Source organism: Acanthochromis polyacanthus, chromosome 12 (assembly GCF_021347895.1).
Source record: "Acanthochromis polyacanthus isolate Apoly-LR-REF ecotype Palm Island chromosome 12, KAUST_Apoly_ChrSc, whole genome shotgun sequence".
Lineage (NCBI taxonomy): Eukaryota > Metazoa > Chordata > Actinopteri > Pomacentridae > Acanthochromis > Acanthochromis polyacanthus.
This window is the reverse complement of record NC_067124.1, coordinates 3,747,190-3,764,137: the sequence shown is the minus strand read 5'-3', so window position 1 is coordinate 3,764,137 and position 16,948 is coordinate 3,747,190. Positions and strand designations below refer to the sequence as shown.

At 40.0% G+C, this 16,948-nt stretch overlaps 1 protein-coding gene across 2 annotated transcripts; it reads left to right on the top strand.

Moving 5' to 3' along the window:
- The first annotated feature begins 157 nt into the window (after positions 1-157).
- Positions 158-16,545, top strand: ptpn2a (protein tyrosine phosphatase non-receptor type 2a). 2 transcript variants are annotated; one of them, XM_051956432.1, is made up of 9 exons: positions 158-398; positions 1,588-1,678; positions 1,767-1,867; positions 2,048-2,146; positions 2,839-2,976; positions 3,334-3,543; positions 4,828-4,992; positions 11,789-11,976; positions 14,712-16,545. In XM_051956432.1, exons 1-9 carry the CDS (start codon positions 342-344, stop codon positions 14,896-14,898), a joined length of 1,236 nt encoding a protein of 411 aa, XP_051812392.1. In that variant the 5' UTR covers positions 158-341; the 3' UTR covers positions 14,899-16,545. The 2 variants fall into 2 exon arrangements, with proteins under 2 accessions (XP_051812392.1, XP_051812391.1); XM_051956431.1 differs by having other exon boundaries at positions 11,786-11,976.
- Positions 16,546-16,948: the final 403 nt, after the last annotated feature.

Here is a 16,948-nt window from a genome sequence, read left to right as displayed (position 1 = left end):
AGCTATCATAATTCCAATATCCTAATTCCAATTCAATTTAGTGCACGGATAGATATTGATATACGTCGATGCACATTAACTGAACCCTGCTCAAGGCAGTAATTACGTGGAATCGTCTTTGTGGTAGGCCGTAATAAACACATAACTGGCAACCCGAATCAGTCAGCGTGCATACAGTATTGTGCAGCAGCAGCAGCAGCAGAAGCAGACTCCCCACAGGGATTCCTAGGGTTACATACAGTGCTGTTTAGATGGCTGACAGGAAAGAATAAGTTTGTGAACGGCCCTGCAAACACACTGAGATCATCCGGCAAGTGTCTCAGTTCACTATTTACGACACAATGGAGCAAGAATTTGAGGACATTGACTCGTCCGGGAGATGGCAAAACCTTTACAATGTAAGTCGGGACACTGGGCCTCTCGTGTTTCTATGACGATTGGTTGCTAACTTACTTAGCTAGCTAATTTGATAGCGTCCCGTTAGACACTTGTGCTAGTATTTGGTTACTTTTAGCATTACGGACGACTAGTTTATTTGTGTTTAGTTATACAGTTTTTCTCACTGCGTACATTGGTGTGCAGTTAGAGAAGACGAATGAGAAACTAGCAATTCGCGCTAGTAGTCGCTGACTTCCGTAGCTGGAAAACGTGCAGCGGAACAGTGTTCACAGTTTGAGCTCGGTTAGCTAATACCGGCTGACGCTAACAGACGTCAGCTGCAGTTTCTGAGAACTCATCAGGACTTCCAGTGAAAAGCGTACGTTTTACCACCAGCTGTCTCAGATAGCCCAGTAATTCGTTTATAATATTTCTCTTTCGACTTAACTTTGGCTGTTTCCCAGTAATTTGTAGCCACGAACTGAAGTGTATCAGGTAACTGGGGACGTTTTGTAGCTAACAGTTGAGCTGTTGAGAAGTTACAGAGAAACAATAAAATGTAAAGACAAACAGAAACAACTGTAAACAACCACTTTATACTGTGAAAGGGGATGTTCGTGTCCTCATAGCAGTCAAACAATCCGTTGGTTAATTTGAGGGAAATTTGTAGTTCATGAAGAAATAATTTCGTGAGATGTGACTTTGTAATTAATGTTAAAACACCAAGCCTCCAGTCCTGTTGAGAGCTGAAAAAACCCCATGAAATCTCAGTATTTGTCACTAGTCTAAGGGACTGTTTTTGTCATGTTTACATCCTATGTAGATTATGTGTTAAAGTCTGTTTTTTTCTGCAGCTGCTTTGCATATAATCAGTGAAACAGCTTCTCATTTACTGTCATGAAAAGAGGTCACCTGTATTCTCTTTTTGGCTGCACTCATACACACAGTAATGCTGCCTAGTAAAAACAACAGTCTATGGCCTTACAATATGCCAGTTTGACAAATGACAACAAAACAAATTGGATCAGTTTCAAAGACTGTTACAGAAAGGACTTATTATTAATGTGGTTAGTATCACTGGCCACCACTTCAGTCAATCAGAGGGTCCATGCATTCACCAGATTGTCACTCGATTCGTCTCGCATAGCTGCTGTCGACTTAACAAAGTGAGGCTTCCTAACTTCCTGTCTGTCTTCTTGTCTGCTACAGGAGATCCGCAACCAAGCAAGTGAATACCCTTACAGAGTGGCAAAGCTTCCAGTGAATCGAAATTTGAACCGCTACAGAGATGTCAGCCCATGTGAGTGTCATGACACTAATATTGGCAATTTGTATTACTGAGAATGACGTCTTTCTTAAGTGCCCTGTCATCTCTGATTTGCTTTTAGACGATCACAGTCGGGTAAAACTTGAAAACTGTGAAAATGACTACATCAATGCAAGTTTAGTCGCGGTGACAGAAGCCCAAAGAGCCTACATTCTTTCTCAGGTATGTAGGTTGTAGGACGAGGAGTGCACCTCAAGTGTGACCATCAGCACAAATATTTGTCATATAAATCTGTGGGCTACTTCCACAAAATTATACAGGCTTTCACTGCAGTGTTGTGTGCATTTTTAATTAAGACAGGATGGTGTTTTTCTTCTATGTTTCCTATTTTTGCATGGTCAGGGACCTTTAAGGAATACCTGTGGTCATTTCTGGTTGATGATTTGGGAGCAGTGTACCAAAGCTGTGATCATGCTTAACAGAGTGATTGAAAAAGGATCTGTAAGTACACACTAGCACCTGCTTATCTTCTACCTCTAAAGAGAGGCATGTCTTGATATTAATACTGTATAGCAGTAGTGTTCTTGCTAGACACCGCACAATGTTCACAGAAAGTCTTTGCCGTGACTTTGTGTGAAACTCATATTCACTTAGAATAAATCTCTCTGTGATTATGTAATAATTTACTGCATATATTAAAGTTTTGTTATATTTTTACTGTTTTTCTCTGTAGAAAAAAAATTATAGCATTTCATCTGAAATCAGTTATACAAGATGAAGAAAAACAGGAACTTCTTTGATGTAAGAGGCAGGACTCAGATAATATTTGGCATTGTGTCACAACTTTTGTTTAAAAACTAACTCAATCAAGTATCAAAATAGTTGCTCATTGTTTTCTAAGTTGAGTTTACACGTTTTTGTAGCCTTAATGTGCCAGGCTGGTAAGTGTATACAGTCAGTTTACAGTGAGTCTTTCTGAGTTGGCAGCAATTAAGTGTTTGATCAGCCCTGCAGCAGAGTGTGAAGGCTCTCTAAACATGCTCCGTGGTCATGGAGAGACTGAATTCATGACATGCATGGGTAAAACAATGTGACCACCCAGTGATGGATACCCAGTCCATATGAGTCTGTTACTGTGCACAATACTTTACACTTGCATCCAATACTGAGTTCAGTCATTTCTGTCTTAACAGGAAAAGTGTGCACAGTACTGGCCAACCACAGATGAGCTACAGATGTCTTTCACAGACACAGGGTTTGTTGTGAGGCTACTTTCAGAGGAGGACCAATCCCATTACACAATCAGAGTGCTGGAGCTGCAGAACACAAAGGTAAGCATGAGAAGGAATCAGTTGGATGACGTAACTATTTTAAAGTTAAAAGTTAGGCAGTATGTTCTAAGCGGAAAACTGCAGAATCATATTCTGTAAAATTTCAGTTCAGTACTGTTGGAAAATAAAATCACCTTTTTTCTTTGGTTGACTACCTGTGACAGACTTAATTTACGGAGAAATGTTCTGAACATTGCTTAACCAATGCTCCAGCACTGAAATCTGGTTTCAGCTGGATCAAAATGGTGTGATTTCACAGGGTGTGGGATGTTTTCCTAGTGACAGGTCAGCCCAGGCATGCAGAGTTGTCTATACAACCCTCCAGTAATGAGCGACTTTACGTATTTTCTGTCATAGACGGGCGAGTCGAGAGAGATTTACCACTTTCACTACACCACGTGGCCTGACTTTGGCGTTCCGGAGTCTCCTGCTTCCTTCCTCAACTTCCTCTTCAAGGTTCGGGAGTCCAGCTCGTTGGACCCGAAGCATGGTCCGTCAGTGGTGCACTGCAGTGCTGGGATTGGACGCTCAGGAACCTTTGCCTTGGTGGATACCTGCCTGGTCCTGGTGAGCAGGGGAGGGCAGCTACTAACAGCAACGAGTTAAAGCACAGCGTACAAATTCATGTTTTTGCAGGAGGGTAAAATAAGATGCTCATGCTATTATTTTACTGGCGTGCAGAGAGAGAAGTTGTGGCATGTTGGTATAAGACCTAAATGGATGAAACATTTTATAGAGGTTGATGCACTGAAGCAGAGAAGATTGATATGTGGAAATCTCCCTTTTTCCAGTGTTTCAGAAATAACTCTTAACTTCCTCCATTCAAATGTTAAATTACAAATTTTCTGTTTCTAATTTGCCTCATGGCTTGATAAGTAGCTTTTGTTCAAGATTATGTTTTTTCAGTATTTTTACCATTGCTGGAGAGAGCCTCAGAGTGTAGGGAAAGAGAGCAGACGAATAAGATGCAGTAAATGTAAGGGTATGCTGGAAATCAAACCGGGGACTCACTGGTTGAAGCAGCCTGGCTAGAAAGCAAGGTATAGAAGAACAAAAGGACCTAATTGGAGAAATAGAGTGAAACACACTGGGGTGGAACACATATTTGCATGTTTTACTTGTGTAAAACTAGTAATACAACAATGTAGAAATATTCAGTTACAAGTAAAAGTTCTGTTATCAAAATCCTAATTCTGTTAGTGTCAGAGTATATTCAGTGAGCCTACAGAGTCACACGGCTGATCTAAGGGGTCCAGAAATGGAGTAGAAAAGAAGAAAAATGTTCTTCTGCATTCATTTTTATATTTGAATTGGACTTGTCTCAAATCATTGCTTGTTTTTTGAAATATTAAGACATTAAACAGCTTTTTCTGCATGACTCATGAGGGGGTTTTCAAAAGCATTCAGGAACTTCTGCTGTGGCAAAAATTTCTCCACACACAGAATGGCCAAAGCAAACATTAAACAAATTGGTCCACATCAAAAGTTCAACAGTTGTGGTTTCACTCTGAATTTTATCCTCTTAAAAAACTTGAGAAATGGAAAAGCGGTTTGCCTTTGTTGTCCGAGCTTTAAAAAAAAAGCTTGTTAGAGTTGGTGAGCTGTTCGGTCACTGAAATCTGATCAACCTTCACCACCATGGTCTTGATAGAACAGATTAGCTGAATTTTAAATGTTCAAATCTTAATGAGCTATTAACAAACGTGTTTTATAGAAGGAGTCCTGAGTTTCTCAATATTGTAACAACAAAAGTTCACAAGAAATTGTGCGATCTGATGTAATTCAGTGTTTTGTTAAAACACTGCAATGGGCCTTGAGCTGTATTTTATTAATGTCTTATTCTGTTTCCAGATGGACAGGAGGGAGAACCCGTCATCAGTGGACATACAGAGGGTGCTCCTGGGCATGAGGGAATACCGCATGGGCTTGATCCAGACCCCCGACCAGCTCCGCTTCTCCTATATGGCCGTCATCGAGGGAGCCAAACTCATCCTGACGGACAACTCGGTGGCACAGGTAACTAGTTTCAAGGTTAAGGATTCAGACGGTGCTTGTAGGAGCCTAGGACTCTTACAAAATTATTCACACCTTGTTGATGAGCTCTTGGGAGAAACCACTTGAAGCTTTCAGTTGCATTTAAAAACTGTTATCAGGAATAAACAGAGGTGCCAAAGCCTGTGTGACATCATGTGCCTTAATAATGTCAGTAACGAATCAGCTGGCACATAAGGGGTTTATGATAAGGGTTTAAAACTGAAAGTTTAAAATGGTAAAATGCATTAGAGAAATTCCAAGCCTGAATTGTAATATACAAAATCTTTATTTTTCCTGCTGAGGAAGTAATGTTAAAATAGATTTTTGTGTCTGGCTGTGGGCTGTTAGAAACAGAGGCAAAATATGTATGAATTATATCATGGATGGATTCTGCAGGAGGCTCTTCAGTCATTTTTGTGGTGTCTCATGCCTCATTTATACCTGGAATTAACATGGGATCTTTGTCTGAATATGTTTTCTGGATACTGACATTTGGTCTACAGGTCTCTGCGTTCACTCTTAATATTAATGAATTCTTATTATCTTGATTCAACCTGTTATTAGATTTGATATCAATCTGCTCATTAGTTTAGCAGGGCTGGTGCACTAGTTAACAAGCATGATGCATCCCATGAAAAGGAAAGCAAGGCTGCAGGATGGAATCCATTTTTACTTCTATCTGTGACTGTTGTTAGACTTTCTCGATTGAGCAGTCCATGGACCGATCATGCTTTCTGTCGGGCATAGTGTATGATGGTTTGTGATTTATCCTTGGTATGCAGCGTTTCACACAACTCTGTTGTGAATAATGCAGGAAGATGTCATAGTAGCATTACACGAACAAGCGCTCTTTGTTTTTCTTCTGTGAAAGCAGACATCACTTTAACTAACTGTACTACTTATCGAGACATGCTACAGTTGACAAAAATGCTTTTACTACCTTGATTGCAACGCTATACTTTGAAAAGTTTACTGTGGCTGCAGAATCATGATGGTGCTTTTCTCACATACTGGAAGACACTCACATTACACAGAAAAACCTACTGGTCTAATCACCACCTTCCTGACAAGACATGCTGTCAGTCTGTGGCTTTTTAGCTTCACTAGTCTAAAAAACATAATAGCTGTGTTAATTAGTGTAAGTGTAAAGTGTTTATTGGCCTTGATAGACAGATGCAGCAGTGAAGGAAGTGCTCAGATAGGAACCAGAACCATTGAGTCACCTCCAGTAGACGAGAAGCTCATCAGCCCATAAGATGCCAGTGTGAGCTTTAGAAAACTTTTAATTAACCTAAATAGCGGATTTTCAAAACACTAGTTACTTATTTAACTTTTACATCCTTATCTGGTTCACAATATCTTACCCCACAATTTGTGGTACACTGTTTTATAATCTGTTTAAGATATGGTCAGTCATTGCATCTATTTGAATTAGCAAGTCTTAGTTTTAGACTCTTTTCAAATATATTTAAATGCAGTATTCATACACGTGAACATGCACACTTTGTCACAGCAGACATTTTGACTTCTCAAAGTAGAAGTAACGCAACTGATAAAATGAACAATGCCTCTGTTCTATTCAGGTGTGACAGTGAGCCAGCACACACAATAGCAGAACAATAAAGAAAGGAGCGAAATAGAATTTAGACATCATTTGTTTTAGTCATGACATTTATAGCAATGTTTTTCCTGCTGTGACACATCAAGCACCATGTGTGCTGTTAAGAAGGAAGCATGCAGCATTATCACAAGTTATAGTCGACAGCTGTTGCAAAAAAGCAGCTCTGAATTTTTATTAGTCCAAAAAAATAGTTTTTGAGACAGTCCAGTTCATAGCTCAAGTACTAAGAGAATCAAACGTTGTAGAGCTTGAAATGCAGCCACGGGTAGCCTCAAATGTGATGCTGTTATTATTAGTATAATCACAGGCTGTTGAATGATTGTGTTTTCTCATTTTCATTTATTTTTCCGTTACGTAGCTACTCGTACATGTTTTATACTGTAGCTAAAAGTCTGTAAGATCAAAGAAGAATTTGTTCTTTGAGTCCCCTTTTCGACCAGAAAGAACCAGCTGCTACTTCAGTATTGGTGCTTAGTTGTTTCAAATCTCGTGCCTTCTATGAACCGGTTCACTTTTGATTATGGTTATGGTTTTGATTATCATGATTTGGTCTGTTGAAAGGAGGCCGACAGAGAGAAGCTGCAGGATGAGACCGGTGAGCTGCAGAGTAGCGGTCCTGGTAACTGAACCTCATCGTCTAAGGCCAACAGCTAAAAAACATGCGCAAGAAAAATTGTTGGTAGCGTGTGTAAAACTGCCAAAAAAATCTGTGAAAAAGAAATCAATGCATTGAATTTCCACATCTGCAAAGTTGTAAAGTCACAGAACAATCAGCATTTTACCTTGAAATTCTGAAAATAGCTGCAGATTACCAGTACTCTTTAATTCACTGTGTAGACTTGTATTAATGATACAAAACATAATCAACTCATAAATTAGAATGTGTTAGCAAAGAGTTTTATTGGTTCTTCAAGAGGAATTTCAATGATTACCATAGAGTTCAGTAATATGATTAAATGGGACTTTGTGTAACAATGTGGGATATAAAGGTCTTGTAGTGAAATATTGCTGCTGCTTTTCTCAGGTTCCATCAGGCCTTCGTTACCAGCGGCTAACTGAATAGCAAACAATAGTCCCCGCCAACCTCTGATCACTGACCCTCTGCCTGGACCATGTTAGCTGGCGTAATGTTCTTGATATTGATGCAGGATTATTGTAGCTGGCAAAGTCATAGCAGGTTAACAACAGGGTGTTTAAGAAATAAAACCTACCAGGATCAGCATCGGTGGTCTGCACAGCGGCAACTCCAGCACAGTTGTGGCGTTCAGGACCCCGGTTGGAATCACGGAATGCAGCTGGTCAAAATGGGGACTCTTTTGGCTGAGCACTGCTGTGTCCAAGCTCCTTTTACTGGTCCGTGTAGTCATTTTTGAGCTTTTTAAGTTTGTTGAGTTAGTCGAGGCTCCAGTCATTCCCGGCTGCAGCCATCTCCAGCTGGATCATTTCGAACACCAGATTGGTCCGAGAGGCTCCCTGTAGCTTCGACTAAATTCTACTAAACTAAACTCACCAGACCACTTCTGCTTGGATTTGGTGTCCATATTTACGAGTTTTCAAAACACTAACACTAAACACTACTAGGCAAGGCAAGGCAAGGCAAATTTATTTATAGAGCACAATTCATACACAAGGCAATTCACAGTGCTTTACAATTTCATAAAATCACAATAGATAAAAGATAAATAGAGAAATAAAAACATTATTAATCACATTAAAAGCAAAGAGTGCAGATAAAATACTTTTAGTTGTAATATGCACAGTTAAACAGAACTGTTTTCAGCCCGGATTTAAACATTGCTACATCAGAGGCCTTTCTCAGATCTTCAGGAAGACTGTTCCAGACTCTAGCCGCATGAAACTGAAAGGAAGCCTCACCGTGTTTAGTCCTGACTCTGGGCTCCTCAAAGAGACCTCGTCCTGAACTTCTCAGAGTTCGAGATGGTTCATATGGAACTAACAAATCAGAGATATACTTTGGAGCTAGACCATGAAAAGACTTGTACACTAGCAGAGCTGTTTTAAAGTCTATTCTCTGAGCTACAGGAATCCAGTGCAGAGACCTGAGTACTGGAGTAATATGGTCATATTTCCTGGTTCTAGTCAGGATTCGAGCTGCAGCATTTTGGATGGATTGTAGCTGTCCTAAACCTTGTTTGGAGAGTCCAGTGAACAGACCGTTACCATAATCTAACCTACTGGAGACAAATGCATGGATCAGCCTCTCTAAGTCTGGTTTAGATATTATTCCTCTGATTTTTGTAATGTTTTTCAGATGGAAAAAGGCTGTAGATGTTATTGACTTAATGTGGCTGGTGAACTTCAGGTCCGAGTCCATAATTACTCCCAGATTTCTAACTTGATTTTTGGTTGTAGAGAGAGAGACTCTAGATAACTGATAACACTTTCTCTTTGCTGTTTTGGGCCAAAAACAATTATCTCAGTTTTATCTGAATTTAACTGGAGAAAGTTGTTTTGCATCCAAACACTGATCTGTTCGATACAGCGACAAAGTAAATCTACAGGTTCATGTTCTCCTGCAGTGAGTGACACATAGATCTGAGTGTCGTCTGCATAATTGTGGTAAGACACATTATTCATGGATATTAGCTGACCGAGAGGAAGCATGTACAGATTAAACAAAAGCGGTCCCAGGATCGACCCCTGGGGAACTCCACATGTCACAGGCATTTGGTCTGAGACAAAGTTACCAATTTCAACAGAGAAAGTTCTGTCCTCAAAGTAGGACCTGAACCAGTTTAGGGCAGTACCGGAGATTCCCACCCAGCTCTCTAACCTCTGTAATAAGATCCCATGATCCACTGTGTCAAAGGCAGCACTCAGGTCCAAAAGAACTAAGACTGTGGCTTTGCCAGCATCTGTGCTTAGACGGATGTCATTTGTTACTTTAATTAGAGCAGTCTCTGTGCTGTGAAGGGGCCTAAACCCTGACTGGAAAATATCAAAAATATTGTTAACTGATAGAAAGGTAGTGAGCTGCTGGTATATAACTTTTTCTAGGACTTTTCCTAAGAATGGTATATTTGATATTGGCCGGTCGTTGTTTAATACTGTGACATCAAGACTGTTGTTCTTTAGAAGAGGTTTGATGACAGCCATTTTCAAAGCCTTTGGAAAAGCTCCAGTCTGAAGAGAGATGTTAACTAAATGAGTGAGTTCAGGCAGTAAACTACTCAGTACAGACTTCAGGAATTTTGTGGGCATTTCATCAAGGGAGCAAGTACATGAACTCAGACCTGAAATCACCTCTTGGACTGTTCTGTCAGTGACAGGTATGAAATGTGTTAGCTCTGTGAGTCCATGTGGTTTCAGCATTGTCTTTTGTGTTTTTAAAGTGATAGCACTTTTAATGCCCTGGATTTTATCATTAAAAAATTTTGCAAACTCATTACACTTTGAAATTGAGTTTAGTTCTGATAGTAATGAAGTTGGAGGGTTTGTTAGTCTGTTTACTGTGGCAAACAAGACTCGTGAGTTGTTACTACAGTTTGTGATGATTTCAGAAAAATATCTCTCCCTTGCTCCACGCAAAGTCTGATTAAAGAGACGTAACATTCCTCTGTAAATGTCAAAATCATTTTTGAGGTTTGACTTTCGCCATTTTCTTTCTGCTCTTCAACACTCCTTCTTTTGAGCCCTAACAGAAACTTCATTTCTCCATGGCGCTTTTTGTCTATTTTTAACCTCTCTGACCTTAACAGGAGCAATGATGTTAAGCACATTTAGAACATTAGACTTGTAAATGCTCAGTAAATCATCAGCATTAGACGATGACACATTTTCAAATCTTATCATCTCTACAAACTGTTCACTAGTTTGATCATTAATGAGTCTTCTTTGAACAGCAGCTGGCTCAGCCGCAGGTTTCGGTGCAACAGACAGGTCAAAGAAAACACAGTAGTGGTCAGATAAACCAACATCAACAACATTCACATTTAAAATTGTTACTCCCTTTGCAATAATTACATCAAGTATGTGACCAAATGAGTGAGTACTTTGCGTGACAAACTGACTCAGTCCAAATGTTCCAAGGACAGCATGAAGCTCATTACTATGTTTGTCATTTGCTACGTCAACATGAACATTCATATCGCCTGTGATAACCAAACAGTCGAACTCAGCACATATAACCAAAAGCAGTTCAGTAAAATCATCAATAAAAGGAGTTTTTGGTGGTTTGTAAATAGTAATGTAAAGTACAGAAGACTGTTCCAGCTCCATTTTAAAAGCAACATATTCAAATGATGGAAAAAACCCAAAATTCAATCTGCGGGTGTGTAAATTATTCTTAAAGATTGCACAAACCCCTCCCCCGTCACGATTTCGTCGTATTTCAGACTCAAATAAAAAATTAGGGGGAGTGGCCTCAATCAGAATTGCATTTCCTGTGTTTTCGTTTAGCCAGGTCTCAGTTAAAAACACAAAATCAAGTTTATTAGTGGAGATAAAATCATTAATTAAAAACGATTTGTTTTTCAAAGATCTAACATTCAGTACTGCGTGTTTGACACTGGCTGGAGTTTTACTCAACACTATGTTTTTACATTGAATGGAGATTAAATTTCTTTTGTCAGACAGTCTGACTGTCTATTATTTAATCTGCGTGACTTAACTGTAGGTATAGATTTTGAAACAAACTCTTCCTCCCTGGACCCCCAGTTAACATTACATTGACATTGAGTGGTAGCAACGTAGAGGCCATTTATGTCCTAAACAGCAGCACGGCTGTTTAAAAATGGTGGTTCTGTGTTTTCACCGTTGATCGTCGGTCACCGTAACCCCGCCCCAGCCCCTGACATACACAATTCTTTACTCTGGCCCAGTAAAGAGTTGGTGTCTGAAAAGCACCAGTTTTGGAGCCTGGAGCCGGTGCTTAGTAGGTGGACACACAAAGAACTAGTGCTAAATCAGGCACTGGCTCCGAACTAGAACTGGAACCAATTTGGCTGAAAAAGGGCCTCATGAGTGTAGAGATACTGATAACCTTGGACCTACCAAAGTATTTTCTTAGTTTTAAGATTCAAACTTCATTTTTTTTGTAGTTTTACCAACCGATGCAGTTTTGTCTTCCTCTCTGTCATAAGTTGGCAGAAAGTTAATTTTTTTTGATGTCTCTCTGCTACTCATGTCCTCTAGCAGAACAAGCTGAGGGTGCTGTCAAGGGATGACTTGGAGCCAGATCTGCCCCCTCCACCACCCCCACCCAGACCTCACCTCAATGACAGCAGGCCCAATGGACCCTGCTCGGAAGCTCAGGACCCCTCAGGAGACCACCTGCTGGCAGGAGAGGCAGACAGCCAAGACCACAATGTGGTGAACTCTGGGCAGTAAGTACCAGTTCAGCACCTCTCTTTTTTTTTTTTTTTGAAGTTTTATATGTACACACGTGGACAAAATTGTTGGTACCCCTCAGTTAAAGAAGGAAAAACCCACAATTCTCACTGAAATCACTTGAAACTCACAAAAGTAACAATAAATAAAAATTTATTGAAAATTAAATAATCAAAATCAGCCATCACTTTTGAATTGTTGATTAACATAATTATTTAAAAAAACAAACTAATGAAATAGAGCTGGACAAAAATGATGGTACCCATAACTTAATATTTTGTTGCACAACCTTTTGAGGCAATCACTGCAATTAAACGATTTCTGTATTTGTCAATGAGCGTTCTGCAGCTGTCAACAGGTATTTTGGCCCACTCCTCATGAGCAAACAGCTCCAGTTGTCTCAGGTTTGATGGGTGTCTTCTCCAAATGGCATGTTTCAGCTCCTTCCACATATGTTCAATGGGATTCAGATCTGGGCTCATAGAAGGCCACTTTAGAATAGTCCAACGCTTTTCTCTCAGCCATTCTTGGGTGTTTTTGGCTGTGTGTTTTGGATCGTTGTCCTGTTGGAAGACCCATGACCTGCGACTGAGACCAAGCTTTCTGACACTAGGCAGCACATTTCTCTCCAGAATGCCTTGATAGTCTTCAGATTTCATCGTACCTTGCACACTTTCAAGACACCCTGTGCCAGATGCAGCAAAGCAGCCCCAAAACATTACTGAGCCTCCTCCATGTTTCACCGTAGGGACAGTGTTCTTTTCTTCGTATGCTTGGTTTTTGAGTCTATGAACATAGAGTTGATGTGCCTTACCAAAAAGCTCCAGTTTGGTCTCATCTGTCCAAAGGACATTCTCCCAGAAGCTTTGTGGCTTGTCAACATGCATTTTTGCAAATTCCAGTCTGGCTTTTTTATGAGTTTTTTTCAGCAGTGGTGTCCTCCTTGGTCGTCTCCCATGAAGTCCACTTTGGCTCAAACAACGACGAATGGTGCGATCTGACACTGATGTACCTTGGCCTTGGAGTTCACCTTTAATTTCTTTGGAGGTTGCTCTGGGCTCTTTGGATACAATTCCAACGATCCGTCTCTTCAATTTGTCATCAATTTTCCTCTTGCGGCCACGTCCAGGGAGGTTGGCTACTGTCCCGTGGGTCTTGAACTTCTGAATAATATGAGCCACTGTTGTCACAGGAACTTCAAGCTGTTTAGAGATGGTCTTATAGCCTTTACCTTTAAGATGTTTGTCTATCATTTTTTTTCGGATGTCCTGGGACAATTCTCTCCTTCGCTTTCTGTTGTCCATGTTCAGTGTGGTACACACCTTTTCACCAAACAGCAGGGTGACTACTTGTCTCCCTTTAAATAGGCAGACTGACTGATTATGAGTTTGGAAACACCTGTGATGTCAATTAAATGACACACCTGAGTTAATCATGTCACTCTGGTCAAATAGTTTTCAATCTTTTATAGAGGTACCATCATTTTTGTCCAGGCCTGTTTCATTAGTTTGTTTTTTTTAAATAATTATGTTAATCAACAATTCAAAAGTAATGGCTGTTTTTGATTATTTAATTTTCAATAAATTTTTATTTATTGTTACTTTTGTGAGTTTCAAGTGATTTCAGTGAGAATTGTGGGTTTTTCCTTCTTTAACTGAGGGGTACCAACAATTTTGTCCACGTGTGTAGAACCAAAATAGTTAATACACGAAACACAGGGAGGTCAAATATGAGCGTTGTCTAAGAGAAATGTAAATTCCAGTACAGGTGTTAGCTTCTTATTAAGTGCCAGCATCCAACAGGTAACAGTCCCATTTCTTCCAAAGTTCTTTCGTTTTGTCTCTTTGTAGACGAAAGCTAAAAGTCATGATTTCCATGGGGCGTATATGGTTGACAGGTATCATGAAAAGGTTGGGGGGTCTCTCTGTAACAAGCATTTGGTTCTGGCTTGGTTTGGTTGCAGCGCAGCAATATTTTTTGGAACTAAATATTTCTTTTACATGAAGCTTTAGAAGGGACGCAGAGGAACATGAAGAAGAATGCCACATCAATATTGATTGTCAATTCTGGAGAGGAGATGACTCAGATTTTCCCAGAAAGGTCTAATATATGGACATAGCCAGAATACACGAGCATGGTCTTCTTGCATTGATCTACACTCCCTCCAGCGCGGTAACTGAGTCTTAGTCATTTTAAATTTATGCTTTGGTGTTTTAGTAAAACATATCACTGGCTTCCAACAAAGGTCCCTCCAGGTCAGGGAGTTCATAGTGGAGCACTGAGACTTCCAGGCCTGCAACCAAGCCTCCTCAGGAATTTCCACCCTCATCATGCCCTTCTCCCAGCACTGACATGATCAGTCAAACCTTCTTTCAATGATACAATGGCATTTTATAATTTACCTATAGTCATTTTAGTGTTCTCCTCCTTGTAGGCGCCTATGAACGTCTGAATCAATTAATTTTGTCAGATTCAAAATCTGGAAAGGGAAAAAAAGAGAAGTTGGCTATAGACTTCACATCTTTGTTTCCATCTGCACTGTAAAATCTCATCTTGACTTCACATTTTGACCAGAGCGAAATCAGACTCTAGCCCTCCTCTCCGTTCTATAGTTATAGTTTTTTTTTTTTTTTGCTTGTGTGGTAATTCTGTGATCGTGAGCTTGAGATTTATGCAATTTTCTGACACTGTTGTTTGCAGACTACTTAACTTTAACTGTCTCTTATTTCAGTGTGAGAAAGCGACACCGTGAGGAGAGGATTGCCAGCACTGCACAGAGGGTCCAGCAGATGAAACAGAGACTGACGGATTCGGAGAGGAAACGAGAGAAGTGGCAGTACTGGAGGCCTGTTCTGCTCAAAGTCGGTGCCGGGACAGCCTTGGCTGTCGGCCTGCTGTGCTGGATATACTCCCAGTGAAACACTTTGGATCACTTAAAACTGATTACTATTTTGCACCGGTACCTGGGATTAGGTACTTCTTCTCTAGGTAGACTTAGATGGTAATATGTGTATAACTGAGGGTATTTATTTCTTAAGGTCAAAATGCGGGAGCGCTAGATCAAATGAGTGTGTGTATATTTTTCATGTAAGATCTTAACAAAAATAGTGACATCTCAGGATCTTGGTGCCAGCACGATGATTTAATTTCCTTTCCTTCTTGTCACTGTTGAATGAATGTACTGTATCATAGCAAAATGGCTTTGAAAGAAATGTACTAAAGGCGCAGTACTAAGAAAAAAACTCTGACAGGTTTATTTTTGCATTCTTTATTTGTAATGGTTAGATGTGTGTTGATCATCTGTGAACACATTTTACATTTTGCATTTCAGAATGATTTGTGTTGACTGTCCATCCTACCATAGATGTGTAGGAAAACTCCAGGGCGGAGAGGTCAACTATGGGTTGTTTTTGTTTTTGTTTTTTTTGATTGTTTGTTTTCATGTAATGAAATGCACGCATTTAGAGGTTTTCCAGAGCACCACTTGTTCTTCCATTCACATTTAGCAGGGCATCCCAATATGGCCAGATATATATTTTTGTGTGACTGGACACTTCATAGGGAGCTGCCTTGCCAATGTTTCAAACTCAGCTAGAATGTTAACCTTTAATTTTCTGTTATATGAGCACATTTTGTTTCTTGTTTTTTCTTTTCATAGCTTTTGGTTGTCACATGGATCATGCATACTGTCGGGTCCCTCCGATTAATGCATGTATTTACCCACTGGATGGGCTCGTGTATATGTTCAGGTTATCCCACTGTTGTTTTTGAGGAAACCAAAGCAAAGCTGTCCGTTTTAGAAAGGTAACAGCCAGGCAAGCTGTTAAAAGAGGAAACCCTTGTACTCCCGTTCTGTGGAATGTATCTTCTGTTGGATCTATGACAAAACTGACACGTGTGTGTGTGTGTGTGTGTGTGCGTGTGTGCGTGTGTGCGTGCGTGCGTGTCCCAAATTTGAACCCGTAGCATCACCCAATTGGCTTTCAATTGACTGGGACCAATGTAACGCTATAATGGTGCAATTTAGAAGATGGGACAGAGGACCCTGGAGTACATTCAAAGTCAGGAGAGAGTGATAGCAGTCACATCTGTACCCATTTATTTGCTGATTGACATAGTTTTTAATGTGCCTTGAAGTGAGTTACATCAAATAAATGTGTGTTCCAAGGTTTTCCAGCAGGATCAGTACAGAAGGAGGAATGTGTGAGTTGTTGTGTCCCTCAAAACATGATTAACAAGTTTGCACTGAATAGACCGACTTTGAGGTGTTGTACGATGAATTGTTAGTCGATTGCACACCAACTGTGTCATTAGCATGTACTGACTCCTGAAATGAAATGTTCAAATGGCTGTGGTTGGCTTTTGCTTTTTCTCATTTAGCCCAGAAGACGTATGTTTGACTGTAACATTTTATTCATTCTTATTTTCCACTTAAGATTTCAGGGGAGTTTTGTACACTGCTGAGCTGCAGTGACAAAATGACAGATGAGGTGTTTTCAGAAAAAAAGCTAAGAAAACATGAAATACTTCTTAAAAAATTAAACATTCATTTTTTTTAAACCAAATCCTGTTTGTGCTGTTCTTTTTTTTTTTTTTAAACTTGATGTTGGCAAAGCAGCTGTACAGGAAGGAAAGCCCACCCACAGCTCTCCCCAGCCCTCCACTGCTGTGCTGTTACAGTCATAATTTCATTCTGACCATGAACTCAATCAATGCAGCCAGACTGGAGGCCTCTCACTGTGGATTCCAGGAATTGATTCAATATTTCAAGAAGAAGCCCTGCTCGTATTGACTGCTTAGTAATTTAATTTTCTCTTGTCTGGAATGATGTGTAGAGAGGGGTAGGAAGTGCTGTATTTATTTTCTAAAGCTATTCATTTAAAAAAATATATGAAGATTCCTTTTCTTTCTAAAGAGCCATGAATATATGCATGCATGCTACAAGATAGGTGAGGTTAAATGAAATCT